The following is a 15,235-nucleotide window of genomic DNA, read 5'->3' as shown; positions in this document are numbered from 1 at the left end:
TCGGAGAGAAGGGAAGCCAGCATGCACACAGAGCCCCGGAGGGAAGCTTACAACTTATTGTCTTTACTTGCTTCGGGCCTTCCTCGCTGCCGGGTTCTGCCTTCATGGAAACAGAAAGTAGGCAGGACCCGGCAAAGAGGAAGGCCCGAAGCAAGTAAAAGCAGCAAGTTGTAAGCTTCCCTCCATCACTGATCTATGAAAGATAGGTCAGCGATGGAGGGAAGCTTACAACTTGCCTAGCGATTACCGGGTTTCTGAGCTGGGAAGAGAAATACTGTTGCTGCACCGAATAGGGGAGGGGAGGGGGAAGAAAAATATTCTGCTGCTGCACCCATTTTGGGAGGAAGGGAAGAGAAATGTTGCTGCTGCACCCAATTTTTTTTTGGGGGGGAGGGGGAAGAGAAAAGCTGGTGCACCCAATTTGTGGGGGGAAGAGAAAAGCTGCTGCTGCACCCAATTGGGGAGGGGAAGAAAAGTGCAGCAGCAGCACCCAATTGGGGAGGGGGAGGGGAAGAGAAGTGCTGCTGCAGCAGCAGCACCTAATTGGGGAGAGAGGGGAGAAGGAAGACTAGGGAAGGGAGAGGAGAGGCAAGAGATGCCAAGACCATGGGAGGGAGGGAAAGGAAAGGAGCTACCAGACCATGGGGGGGGGAGAGATGTCAGCGCATATGGGAGAGGAGGGAGATGCTAGGGCATGGGGAAGAGAAGGGAAGGAGATAGAGATGCCAGACCATAGGGTGGAGTGGGAAGGAAGGAAGGAAAGGAGAAGAGAGAGATGCCAGAGCATAGGGGAGGGGTGAAACTGAAATGAATCATGTACAAAGGAGAGAAAGGGCACAGGATATACAGTTTATTGAAGGGACATAGAAAGAGGGAAGATGCCATATAGAACAGAAAAAGGGCGGACACTGGATGGAAAGGGCACAGAGGGTGGACAGAGAATGCAAGGGGCAAAGAGAAGGTGGACAGTAGATGGAAGGGGTAGAGAGAGAGAGGGCAGAGGCTGGGTGGAAGGGGCAAAGAGAGGACAGATGTTGCATGGAAGGGAGCGAGGATAAACGCTGAAGAGAAGATAATTAAAGCAGAAACGACAAAAGGTAAAAAACATTTCTTTTTTGTTGCTTTACGTAGAATCAAGTAGTATTGTAACTGTATTAATTAAAGTTTATAAATAGGAAATTGAAATAAGGCAGTTTTTTTGGGACTAAACCCCTTTCCTCAGGTCAGAACAGGATACCATAACAGCAGGGGTGCCCAAATGGTCGATCGCGATCAACCAGTAGATCACAAAGGCAATGTAAGTCGATTGCTTTACCTTTGCAATCTTTTTCTTCCTGCCTCCCCGAGCCAGGCCAGGCGCCAGACTCACAAGACTTCACCTCTGACGTCAATTCTGACGTCAGTGAGGTAGTTCTGGGCCAGCCAATCGCTGCCTGGCTGGCCTGGAACTTCCTCTCCGACGTTAGAATTGACATCAGAGGTAAAGTCTTGTGAGTCCAGCGCTTGTACATGCCTGGCCTAGCTCAGGGAAGCAGCAGGAAGAAATCGGCGTGGTGGCTTAGAGGGTAGGGAAAGAATGGGGGAAGTGGATAAATCGGCGTGATGGCTTGAGGGCGAGAGAGAAAGAAAGGCAGAAATAAAGAGGGGGCAGGGGGAGAGAGAAACAGGCAGTCAGGGGGGAGAGAGAAAGAAAGAGAGACAGAAAGAAAAGGGAAAGAAATAAATATTGGATTTACAGTCAGAAGAAGGAAGTGCAACCAGAGACTCATGAAATCACCAGACAAAAAGGTAGGAAAAATTATTTTATTTTCAATTTAGTGATCAAGGATCAAGGATCACAAACTAAGCATCGAAGATAAAACAAATTATAGACCAATTGCTAATATTCCATTTCTCGCAAAAATAATTGAGAAAATTGTTTTTACTCAGATATCAAATTATATAGAGCAAACAAACATCTTACACCCCAATCAAACTGGTTTCAGGCAAAATCATTCCACCGAACATTCCCTGATAGGTATGACATCTTCAATACTCTATCATTTGGACCACCACTCTTCTGTACTTTTGATCTCATTAGACCTTTCGGCAGCATTTGATACAATCGATCATAACCTATTATTAAATAGATTAGAATCTATTGGAATCTCCGAACAAGTTCTTCAATGGTTTAGGTCATACTTGGACAATCGAACTTCTATAGTTTCCTTCAACGATACTGTTTCTGCAAGTTTTTCTAATACTTACGGTATTCCCCAAGGTTCCATTTTATCCCCTCTTCTCTTCAATATTTTTCTTTCACCCCTTTTGACTCTTTGTCAATCTATCGGTTTTACAGTATTCGCATATGCTGACGACGTTCAACTTTTACATCCTATCGACCCCAATAATCAATTTGATATCATTAATATCAATAACAAACTTGAACAGATTCATTTATGGTTGGACAATAATAGACTCTCTCTAAACATTAATAAAACCAACACGTTACTCTTCCCTTGGAAAGAAAATCATAAAATATCTGTTCCTATTAAAATCCAAGGAGTAACGCTCAAACAAATTAATAAAATTCGGATCTTAGGCGTCATCCTTGATGAAAACTTAACATATCATGACCACATCAGTTATGTGGTCAAAGCCTCTTTTTACAGACTACGTCAAATCCGTTCTATTTCAAAATTTCTCTGTGCAAAATCTTTAAATACATTAATTCATTCATTAATTATTGCAAAAATCGATTATTGTAATGCTTTATTCAAAGGAATGGCCCAAAAAGAAGTCAGAAGATTACAGATCATACAAAATACTTCAATTAAATTAATTACTGGGGCCAAAAAATTTGACCATGTAACCCCATTATTACAAAAAGCACATTGGCTACCAGTGGGACATCGAATTTTATACAAGTTATCTTTACTCACCTTTAAATCTTTATCATCCAAAACTCCATCATTCATTTATAAAGTTCTAATTCCATACACTTCTCAAAAAACCTTACGATCCAATCAGCAACTTTTATTAGTTGTTCCCTCTCTCAAAATCATAAATACCAGAAGACAGTATATTTTCTCAGTTACAGCACCACAAACATGGAACTCTCTCCCACTTTATTTAAGGGAGGAGAAAAACCTCGACAAATTCAAAAGCCAACTTAAGAGTTTTCTTTTTATAGACGCTTTTAATCCTTAATTGAATTGCTATTTACTCTGTACAACTCCCTTTTACTTCAGTCAGCTATATATTTATTTTGTTTTCCCATCCATTCTGTGTATTTACCCTTATTTACCCCTCCTTTCCTATTATAAATTGTATTTCTTCCCCCTCTTTCCTAATGTTTCCTGTCCAGATTTGTCTGGTTTGTTTTAAATTGATTTTAATATTTTATTATATTATTGTTAATTTTTTATTATGTATTTTCTGTAAATGTAAATCGCTTAGTAGTTACGATAGGCGATTAATCAAATATTGAATAAACCTTGAAACCTTGAATCAAAATGTGTCCATTTTGAGAATTTATATCTGCTGTCTATATTTTGCACTATGGCCCACTTATACTAAACCGCAATAGCTGTTTTTAGCGCAGGGAGCCTATGAGCATCGAGAGCAGTGCAGGGCATTCAACACATCTCCCTGCGCTAAAAACCGCTATTGTGGTTTAGTAAAAAGGGAGGGGGTATATTTGTTTATTTTTGTACAGTTGTTCCTGAGGTAACATTGCATAAAGTCATCTGACTTGACCTCTTTGAAAACTCGCGGAATATAAATGATAATTAACATTTTCTCTGCGTACAGTGTGCTTTGTGTTTTTTAAAATTTTATTGTTGGTAGATCATTTTGACTTGGTTATTTTAAAAGTAGCTCGCAAGCCCAAAAAGTGTGGGCACTCCTGCTGTAGAGCCATTCTTGTTTGACTGGATGAGCTATATTTATCTTTTTTTTTTAGTTGTTTAAATTCATGCAGAAATAAATGGCTAAATTGAACCTAATGACTTCATTAACGCCTTTCCCTTTTTTAAACCTCTATACCAGGGGACTCAAAGTCCCTCCTTGAGGGCTGCAATCCAGTCGGGTTTTCAGGATTTCCCCAATGAATATGCATGAGATCTATGTGCATGCACTGCTTTCAATGCATATTCATTGGGGAAATCCTGAAAACCCAACTGGATTGCGGCCCTCAAGGAGGGACTTTGAGATCCCTGCTCTATACCATTTGAAAGAGGGCAAATATCTAATTATTCCCTTCTAGCATTGGATGCTTCTTAAATTAAGTAAAAATATTCTGGCACAAGTGTCAAACCTTAAAAAAGGAAGTCATATTGCGCATTGGAAAATAATAATAATTAACTAATAAAAATAGTACGCATTTAGGGCTTCTTTTACTAAGTTGCGAAAATGGTTTTAGCGTGTGCTTAGCGCACACAGAATTACCACACGCGCTAGACGCTAATGCCAGCATTGAGCTAGCGTTAGTTTTCCCGTGTAGCGCAGGAGTTTGCGCGTGCTAAAAATGTTAGCGCACCTTAGTAAAAGAGGGGGTTAATTTTCCCCACCACCAAATTTTCACATCGCGCCCCACCTGGCTACTTTTTCATGCCACCCAGCTGGAAAAAATGTCTGGGGAGAACACTGAAGGGGTACTGCCAACACTCTCTCTAGGATAGGAGCCCGAATCCAATACTTCAAAAGCTATGAATGAGGTAGTTCCTCCACTTCAAATTTAAAGAATAGTATCTGAGCCATCTCAAAAACAAACCGGAGACTGAAGCCTATCAGAAGTTTTATGGATCCTGTTCCATCTCCCACAAAAAGTTGGAATTCAACTCTTCAAAGCACTCCTCTTGGGAGGTATATGGAAAAGAGCATCAACTAGAGCAGGGGCATCAAACCTCAGCCCTCGCAGGATTTCAGGATTTCCCAAATGAATATGCATGAGATATTTTTCCATACAATGGAAGCAGTGCATGCAAATAAATATCATGCAAATTGATTGGGGAAATCCTGAAAACCTAACTGAATTGTGGCCCTTGAGGACCAACGTTGGACAACCTTGAGCTAAATCAACTCTACGTGGAAGAGCACTGAGGCAGGAGACTATACTCTAACCCAGGAAAGAATTAATAATAATAACAGTTTATATACCACAGGACCGTGAAGTTCTATGCGGTTTACAATGATTAGAAATGTTACAGATTGAGTGAATAAACAAAGTTACAGATTGAATGAACAAACAAAGTACAGATTTAGCGACAGGAGGTTCTTGCGCTCGGTTGTTAAGGACTAAGATTGAATAGGTTGGTTTCCTAAGTATTTCAGGAATAGATGTGTTTTCAGGCGTTTCCTGAATTTTCCATAAGTAGTAGGCACAAGCAATTGTTCATGGTCTTTACCCCATAATGCTGCTTTTAAATTTACAACCTCTAACCGGTGGAGAAACGAAGTTCAGGTGTGAGCTTCGCTTGTGTCTGTTGGTTGAGAAAGAGAAAAGGTCTGTTATGTATTTAGGGGCTAAGCCATAGAGTACCTTGAAGCAAAAACAACCAAACTTGAATTTCACACGTGCCTCCATCGGTAGCCAGTGTAAAAGCCGATAGGAAGGTGTCACATGATCAAACTTCTTCAATCCACAAAGTAGTCTAACCGCTGTATTTTGAACCAGTTGCAATTGCTGCATGTATTTCTGGGGGAGTGCCAAGTAGGCGATGTTACAATAATCGAGTTGACTCAGAATAAGGGATTGTACTAGAATTCGAAATGATGAGGCATCGAAGTAAGCTCTGATGGACCGAAGTTTCCAGAGGGTATGAAAGATTTTTCTGATCAAGGAATCCACTTGGTCTTTCATGGTCAGGTTTTGGTCCAGTGTTACACCCAATATCTTCACAGTGGGTTGAATTGGATAGCTGAAGTTGTTGATGCACATTGGTGCTTTAGTGTCAAGTGGGTATGGCGCTGCTATGTCAATATATGTGTCAGTCAGGTTTGTGATGCCCCCGACAGTCGACATGGAGCCAAAGTGTGTGACGTTCTCCATGACTGATGCTCCGCTATATCCTTGAACTGGGCTGAGGTTGGCAAAAGCACCCCGTAAGCCTGTGAGTAGACTGAATAAGCAGAAGACCTGAAAGCAGTTATTTACCATAACAGGTGTTATCCAGGGACAGCGGCAGATATTCCCACATGTGGGTGACATCATCCATGGAACCCGGTACGGGCAGTACTAAAGTTTACTGCTAATTTAAACTTTTAATAAAGCTTCGAGACTGCATGCACGAGTGCCTTCCCACCCAATGCCGGGTCGCAAGATCATCAGTTCTATGTCCCAAGTAAAGAAGCCAACTAAGGGATGTGGGAAGATTGTGAGAGTATCTGCCTGCTGTCCCTGGATAACACCTGTTACAGTAACTGTGCTTTATCTTTAGACAAGTAGGCAGCATATTCTCACGTGTGACTTCCTAGCTTTAGTAAAGGGATGGAGGGAGAGGTGGCCGCGCATGAATATCAGGTAAACTGTGATAGGAGCAGGCAGAGGCAAAAGAAGCAATAAATACAGACTAACAAAAGAACTCTATCCTCAAGAAGAGGATAAACGGAAGAACCCAGGGAATACTAAAGCAATGAGGTTGTAAATAATAGACGACCTCATAGCGGCAGGGGAATCCAAGCATAGGCAAGGAAGACACCAGAAAGACAGAAAGATTTCCAAAATTAATAATAATAATAAAAGGATACTGGCAAATGTACATATATGGACAACAGATCAAAAAGAGCAGGTAAACCTAGGTGTGGCTCAGGAAGACAGAGATGGGAGTGAAGGAGAATTTTGTCAAGCAAAATGAAAGCATGTTCCCATTGGTCTGAATAGTTTCAAGGAAACTAGCAAAAAACACAGTAGTAAGGAGAGAAAAACATTGATGTGTACCATAGAACGAAATAGTGGTAGACTGGGAGCAAAGCCACATGTTAAAAATGCTCCCCTTGAGGACTGTGAGTGAGCTCTGGTATATCTTGAAAATGACCAGAGCCGGTGCAAGGATGACAAGAAGAAGTAGCACTTCTTAAGAAATATACTGGAAAAAAGGGAAACCAGTCTATATGTCTGTTCTAAAATTTTAGGTTTTTTATATTATTTTTTATGTTAATTGGTTATATATCTGTCTTAAAGCTTAGTTTCCCACCACTTAAATATATTTTTATGTAAGCCGTTTTGATATTTGAAAAGGCAGGATAACAAAGTTTTAATAAATTTGAAGTGTAGTAAAGCCATAGTGAACAGGGAATGGAAATGTGGGATATTCCCAAATGAAAAGAAAAGGATATGCAAAGCTATTGCAGAAATCCTAACAGGCAGCTCTTTGGGATGGGGAATTAAAACCCGTGTTATTAAGTTCCAAGTCTTATGGAAAAATTATGTTCTTACCTGTTAATTTTCTTTCCTTTAGATACAGGAGGAGTGCCAGCCAATAGGACCACCTGCTAATCAGTTTCTCTATCTCCACCTGCTGGTAGATGTGGGCTATCCCATTGGTCTCTGGATTCATCTGCTGCTGTTGCTTAGGAATGTCATTTTAGGATGCAACTGAAGACTTATTTGTTTAGTAATTAATTGATTCTGTTCTTTCTGTATGATTATCCAAATTTTTGTAAACCACATTGAACTTTTATTTCTCTAAGATTAAAGTGATACTAGACTAAGCAGTGTTGCCTGCTTGTCTGCAGAGCATAGTCATGTTTTTAGTTAAAAAATCAGGGAGTATTTTTCATATCAACCACATTGTAATATATCACTTAACATTTTCTTTAACAAAAGCAAAATGAAAACAAAAAAACTACCACCAATTTCTCACCTTTATTGCCTTGATAGCTGCTTTAGTAATCTGCGTCATTTTAGCCTTGGAAATAGGGGGCTTGTAATCATTTAGCGAGTACAACTGAAAAGATAAAAGAAAAATTATTGAAAGCATTCGTACTTTGCATATCAAGGATCTTTAGATACAATTAAAAATAAACACGATCAAAAAACAGTCTTTGATTTCTCTCGATGCCACAAAATTCAAGTCGTCCATTCCCAAAGAACATTTATAGAATAAATATAATAGATCACTTCATTACAGAACCTAAATATGCATACATATTAGATAAGTAATGTGTACAGCAGTCCTTTGTACTGTTATACTATCACTAGTGTGCTCCACAAACAGTACTTCATAACATTTTCATTTATAATTTTTACTTATTCATTGGTCTTCAGAAGTGCCAGTATTAGCCAATTGGTTTGAGTGGCCAAATACTATGTGGCACTAGCCACAGACCGTTATGTTTTATATAAAGTGCTTTAGTACTTCTATACTTCAGTGCTTGAGTAAATAAATAAATAATCTTTCAACTTATCTTTTTTTCTGCATTTTCTGAGTTTTCCCTTTGTCAATAGTTATCGGGAAGGGACCTGTCATTCTGACATGTTTCGCCCGAAGGCTGTATCAAGAAAAAGTCCCCTGCAATAAAATGCATTCATTAAACTCAGTACAAGATATCAATTTAATTAGAAGACCTTTCTGCTATTGCAAACATCTCTAAAAACAAATTTAAAGAAAGGGGTTCTTCCCATCCGGCAAGTCCTTTAGTAGTTGAATAGTTACCCCTTCTGTTTTAGCTCCACACCATTGGAAATTTTGGATCATTGGAAATTTTGTGACAAAGATGGCCACGGCATTTTTTGCTCCTCTTTTTAACCTCCCTCTTTTCTGATATCAGGGGCAGCAGTAGCGAATCAGAAATCAGATAAGAGACATCCATTCTATTTCCTGATTTAGACCTCCTGGGTATATCGTATTCAACCTAAAAATCCAGTTCTGTTCACAGTAATTTAGTTTGCATTCATAGTTACCTCCCTCCCACCCTTCTTTGACATGATCTATCACTCGCCTTGGATGTCTTGTAAAGTATGATGTTTATCCTGCCAGTGTTGTACAAGCGGTGCTTCCAGGACATTGTTCATAATGTGAGATTTATGCTCATTTAGTGTAATATGGACTGGTCTTTTAGTTCTTCCAATGTATATCAGACCGCATGGACATATAATGCTATATACATTACAAGATTTACATGTTGTCCTACTTCTTGAACAGATTATAATCTCCCTACCCGGAGGGTTCCATTCCCCACCTTCAATTGTATTAGTGCACCACTGGCAGTTTCCACATTTTGCATGCACCACGTCCTGACCTTGCTCTTGTATCATATCACCTCCATCATACCTGTGTTTAGCTAGTTGTTCTCCCAGATTGCTGGCTCTACTATATGAAATCGTGGGGAAATCCACAAAAAGCTCAGGGATAATTTGTAACACATGCCAGTGTTTTCTCAAATTAGACACCAAGTTGTACGACCCATCATAAAATGGTAACACACAGACCAGTCTATTATCCTCTTGGGTGTGTTGTTCTATCTGAGGCTGTTCTACTTGGGGTTGCATATTTTGGGCTAACAGTAAATCCCAATTGGCATATTTTGCCCTCAGGAAAGCTTTCCGTATTGCTTTCCTGGGGTACCCCCTCTGGCGAATGCGTGTCTCCAAAATTCTTGATTGTTTCACAAACTCTTCTTCATCTGTACAAATTCTTCTTAGTCTCAAGAATTGCCCCACTGGTAGATTGAATTTAATTAACTATGAACGCAAACTAATTTACTGTGAACAGAACTGAATTTTTAGGTTGAATACGGTATACTCGGGAGGTCTAAACCAGGAAATAGAATGGATGTCTCTTATCTGATTCCTGATTCACTACTGCTGCCCCTGATGTCAGAGAAGAGGGAGGTTAAAAAGAGGAGCAAAAAAATGCCACGGCCATCTTTGTCACAAAATTTCCAATGATCGGGATGGTGTGGAACTAAAGCAGAAGGGGTAACTTTTCAACTACTAAAGGACTTGCCGGTTGGGAAGAACCCCTTTCTTTAAATTTGTTTTTAGAGATGTTTGCAATAGCAGAAAGGTCTTTTAATTAAATTGATATCTTATACTGAGTTTAATGAATGCATTTTATTGCAGGGGACTTTTTCTTGATACAGCCTTCAGGCGAAACATGTCGGAATGACAGGTCCCTTCCCGATAACTATTGACAAAGGGAAAACTCAGAAAATGCAGAAAAAAAGATAAGTTGAAAGATTATTTATTTATTTACTCAAGCACTGAAGTATAGAAGCACTAAAGCACTTTATATAAAATACTAGTGTTTAAGCACGTTACATTAACGGGTGCTAGAGTAGATGTCTGACTGTCTATCTTTTTTTTTTCTTTTTCTCTCTCTCTCCGTGTACGCTGTCTGTCATTCTTTCTGTCTGTGTCTCTCCCTGGCCCCCTGTCTGTCTTTCTTTCTGTCTCTGTCTCCCTTGCCCCCTGTCTGCCTATATTTCTCTGTTGTGCCATGCCTGCCTGACTCTCTGTGACCCCTTTCCTATGTCCTTAGTGCCCCTTCCTATGTCCTTAGTGCCCTCGGTGCATCCTATGTCCTCAGTGCCCCCAGTGCCACCTTCCTATGTCCTTAGTGTCCCATCCTATGTCCTTAGTGCCTTCAGTGCCTCCTTCCTATGTCCTTAGTGCCCCTTCCTATGTCCTTAGTGCTCTCAGTGCCTCCTATGTCCTTAGTGCCCTCAGTGCCTCCTTCCTATACCCTTAGTGCCCTCAGTGCCTATGTCCTTAGTGCCCCCAGTGCCACCTTCCTATGTCCTTAGTGCCTCCTATGTCATTAGTGCCCTCAGTGCCCCCCCACCCCCAAAGCCAGCCAGCCTGCCTGCCTCCCTCCCAACCCCCCTGTACAGTAGAACCTATCATTTTTCTAACCCTCCCTCCCATTCCCCTGTGCAGTAGAACCCTTGAAAGCAGCATGTTTCCATCTCTCCCCCCCCCCCCGCCACTACCGCCGAAGTGCAGCCGACCTCATTTGCCCTCCCATCCGACCCTCCCACCACGAGGCGAACAGAAACCTCTCGGCTCGAGCAGCGGCCGCAGCACTCTAAACAGGCTGCTTCGCGGCCTTCTACTGCCCGCGATTCCCTCTGCCGCGTCACCGGCAGAGCAAATCAGGGCAGTAGAAGGCCCCGAAGCAGCTTGTTTAGAGTGCTGCGGCCGCTGCTAGTCAAGAGGTTTGTCGGGACCTTGAGAAGGGAAGGGGGGGCGGCCAGACCGCGATTGGAGGGTCGGATGGGAGGCTCAACGGGGGATCGGATGCGCCGGGGAGGGGGGGGAGGGGGGGTGAAGACGACGACACTGGAAAGGCTCTGGTCCCGAGCTGGGAGGAAGACCGGCGTTTGCTGAGGCTGCGGCTGCCTGGAGACTGCGTTCAGCTGCCCAGGAACCCCGTTGGCCTGCACTGGACACTCCAAAGAGGGGAGCAGAAGGAACGGTGGTGGCGACAGCGGTTTCTTTCACAGTGAGTGAGGGGGGGAAGCTCCAGAGTGTTCCCTGCCGCTGCGTTCTAAAATAGAATCCGGCCACAGATCACACACCACAGCGGCAGGGAACACGAAACTCTAAGTGCACATGCGGCGCTTAGAGTTTTATTATACAGGATAACGGCCTGATGAGGAGGCTAGTGCCACATAGTATTTGGCCACTCAAACCAATTGGCTAATACTGGCACTTCTAAAGACCAATGAATAAGTAAAAATTATAAATGAACATGTTATGAAGTACATATTAGATAAAGCTCACTGGAAGTCCTCATTACTCCAAACTGAGGTATCCTTCCCACCCCCCACCAAAAAAGGAGGAAAAAAGGTTGACTTGAATATAAACAGAGATTAGAAATTTGTGTTGTCACGGTGAGCCAATCTATAAAGACTACTCACCCTCCCTATCAGCTATTTCATAAGGCATTAAACATTATAAAAAGATCTGTGATGCAAATACGCAAAAGCTAACATAGTCACAACAAGGCCCCATACATATAGGAAATTGCAACTACAAGCAACCACAAACAAATAAATGTAGATAAAAATTATGCCATACGTTATAAGCAGTGCAACACCAGAGAAAGAGACACAGAAAAAGCACTCTACACTTTGGAAAAAAAAAAAAAAGCAGTATAAATTTAGGCCCGGATTCTATAAACAGCATCCCAATTGTAGGTTGCCAACTGCTGCCTAACCAGTCAATTGCGTTGCACGTTTTCTATTTTATATTTAAATCTTTTTATTAGGTTTTCATATACAGAACAGACACAAGATCAACCCGTCCATCAAACCGGTTACCCAATCAGCAACTCCATAACCCAAAATATCCACCCCCCCACCCCCCATGAGAACAGCCTCAAAAACTTCCACGCCTACATTAGAGACACCTCCAGGAGCCTAGGGAGGCGCGCAAGCCTGCCTAAGCTCACCTAAGACTAGGTGTGGGCGTGGCTCAGAATTAGTCTTGGCTATATATGTCTCCCTAGGCCAGCGGTAGATGCATACAATCTTGGCCAGCAAAATGCTGGCCTACATTGTAAGGAGACATGGCCACTGAGATTATTGCGGCAAAGAATCCCTCCTGCCAGAAACCCCACCACCACCACCGATCACGAAAGGAGGGATGCCCAGTCCATCCTGCTGACACCCGCTGCGAAACCCCACCCCTGAATGATTGCGGCAGGAGGAATGCCCAATCCCTCCTGCCGACACCCCGCGAACCAACCCCCATGATCGGAGGCAGGAGGGATGCCCAGTACTTCCTGATGACACCCCCCCCGGTACATCACCAGCATTGTACCCCCTGCTACCACCCCCAAAAGTTTGCCTCCCATCCCCCACCACCACCAAGCCAGACACAGGTAGGAGCTGTCTAGCGGGCCATCAATTTAAGGTTAGAGGGGATCTGGGGGGGGTCCTGTTGGGGTTAGGGAGTCCGAGTGGTGTGGGGGGGTTATAGCAGGAGGGACTGGGCATCTCTTCTGCCTCCAATCCCTCCTGCTGCAATTGTTCGGGGTGGGGGTTCCCATAGGAAAGATTGGGCATCTCTCCTACCAGGGAACATTGGGGTGGGTTTAGGGGTGCCAGGTAGGAGGGACTGGGCATCCCTCCGGTCGCGTGATGTTCAGGGGGGAGGGGTTCAGCAGGAGGGATTGGGCATCCCTCCTGCTGGTAGTCTGGTTGATGTAGTGTACCTAGATTTTCAGAAATCTTTTGACAAAGTTCCTGATGAAAAGCTCTTGAGAAAATTAAAGAGTCATGGGATAGGTGGCAAAGTTCAGTTGTGGATTAGGAATTGGTTATAGAATAGAAAACAGAGGGTAGGATTAAATGGTCATTTTTCTCAATGGAGAAGAATAAACAGTGGATTGCCACAGGAGTCTGTACTGGGATCAGTGCTATTTAACTTATTTAGAAATGATCTGGAAATTGGAACTACAAGTGAGGTGATTAAATTTACATATGACACTAACTGTTCAAAGTTGTTAAAACACAAACGGATTGTGAAAAATTTATTTTTTATTTATTTAAAATTATTTATAACTCGCCTATCCACAAATCTAGGCGAGGAACAAAATAACGTACACAATGCACTAAAAACAAACACAAGTCAGTATTACAAATAAAATATGAAAATAAAAATTTAAACATACTCAGATCTTGAACCAAAAAAACACTCATACAGCAAAGTCTTCACCTCTTTTCTAAAATGTAGAAGCATATTAGTTTGGCGCAAAGATAAAGGAAGAGCATTCCAAAGCGTTGGACCCTGGACAGAGAACACTGACTTCCAGTTACTTAAAAGTCACACCACAGCCAATGACAGAACTTCCAAACAAATTTTGTCAGAGGACCGCAATTCACGCAAAGGATGATACCACTGTAGCAGAGCAGTGTTCTCCCCAGTGCTTTTCAGCCGGGCGCTCCGCCCAGCAAATTTAGATGCCCACCCAGCTGTCATCTGCCGAATCCTGCTGCCGCCACTGCTTAACGCGCAGCCTGAAGAGCTGCCGAAAGACTCCTGCCGGACTTTAAACAAAACCAAACCCTTCAAGCGACTGGAACCCGGCTTCCCTCCGAAACCGGAAATTACGTCAGGGGGAGGAGTAGGGAAGAGAAGCCGGCACGGACCATTAGAGCCCCGGAGCATGCAGGAGATAGGCCAGCCACGGAGGGAAGCTTACTTGCTCTTGCTTACTTCAGGCCTTTCTCGCTGCCAGGTCCTGCCTACTTTCTGTTTCTGCGAAGGCAGGACCCGGCAACGAGAAAGGCCCGAAGTAAGCAAGAGAAGCAAGTTGTAAGCTTTCCTCTATCGCTGACCTTTGGGAGATAGGTCAGCGACAAACGGAAACTTGCAACTTGCCTTTGTCTGTAGCGAATCTGCCGGTTGTGTGAGACGGGGGGGTGAAAGGGAGGAGAAATGCTGCTGTACCCAATTAGAGGGGGAGGGGGAAGAGAAATGCTGGTGCTTCTGCTGTACCCAATTGAGGGGGGTTTAAGAGAAATGCTGCTTCTGCTGTACCCAATTGGGGGGGAAGAGAAATGCTGATGATACTGCTGTACCCAATGGGGGGAGGGGGAAGAGAAATGCTGCTGCACCCAATTGGGGAGAGAGAGGGAAGTAGGGAGAAGGAAAATCAGGAAAAGGAGGAAAGAGATGCAAAGATCATGGGAGGGAGGGAAAGGAGATACCATACCATGGAGTGGAAGAGAGAGATGTCAGGGCATATGGGGGGGGGAAGTAGGGCCGGATTAAAGGATAGGCCCAGTAGGCACAGGCCTAGGGCCCAAAATGGTCAGGGGGGCCCGCCAGTGCTGTGCTTTGGGGCCTCACCTTTGCTGGATTCACTGGCAGCAGCAGCAGCAGCCTCATCATCCCCCCGGGCGCCCCCCCAACCCGATCCGACCCTCCTATCTCTCCCTCCTTCTCTCAACAGTGAGCCAGAGGGAATCACGGCAAGAGAAATCCCTGAAGCAGCCTGCTTAGAGTAGAGCAGTGCTGTTTAGAGTCTCGTGATGGGAGGGAGAGATAGGAGGGTCGGCTAGCAACAGCATTTACAATTCACTGCTGTTGCCAGCTTCAGGCCTTCCTCTCTGCCGGGTCCTGCCTACTTCTGTTTCCATGAAGGTAGGACCCAACAGAGAAGAAGGCCCGAAGCTGGCAACAGCAGCGAATTGTGAATGCTACTGCCTGAAGAAGTTCATGACGCCAGGCCTTGGGTGACAGGAGGAGGAAAGAGAGCAGAGGGGGAGAGACTTGCTACACCCAACTGGAGGGAGAAAGAAG

The 15,235-nt window shown here is 43.4% G+C and overlaps 1 protein-coding gene across 10 annotated transcripts in view; it reads right to left on the bottom strand.

The window, feature by feature from the left end:
• Window positions 1-15,235, bottom strand: part of SCAF8 (SR-related CTD associated factor 8) — a 784,204-nt gene that overhangs the window by 758,353 nt on the left and 10,616 nt on the right. For all 10 annotated transcript variants that reach the window (XR_004538795.1, XR_004538796.1, XM_033937892.1 and 7 more), the window contains exon 2: window positions 7,845-7,928. Coding sequence is in view for 8 of the 10 variants with exons in the window: in XM_033937892.1 (XP_033793783.1) it covers window positions 7,845-7,928 (84 nt within the window). In the remaining 2 variants the exon portion in view is untranslated. The remainder of the gene's footprint in view (window positions 1-7,844; window positions 7,929-15,235) is intronic.

This window comes from Geotrypetes seraphini, chromosome 3, assembly GCF_902459505.1.
Source record: "Geotrypetes seraphini chromosome 3, aGeoSer1.1, whole genome shotgun sequence".
NCBI classification, from domain to species: domain Eukaryota; kingdom Metazoa; phylum Chordata; class Amphibia; order Gymnophiona; family Dermophiidae; genus Geotrypetes; species Geotrypetes seraphini.
This window is presented reverse-complemented; position numbering and strand designations above follow the sequence as displayed.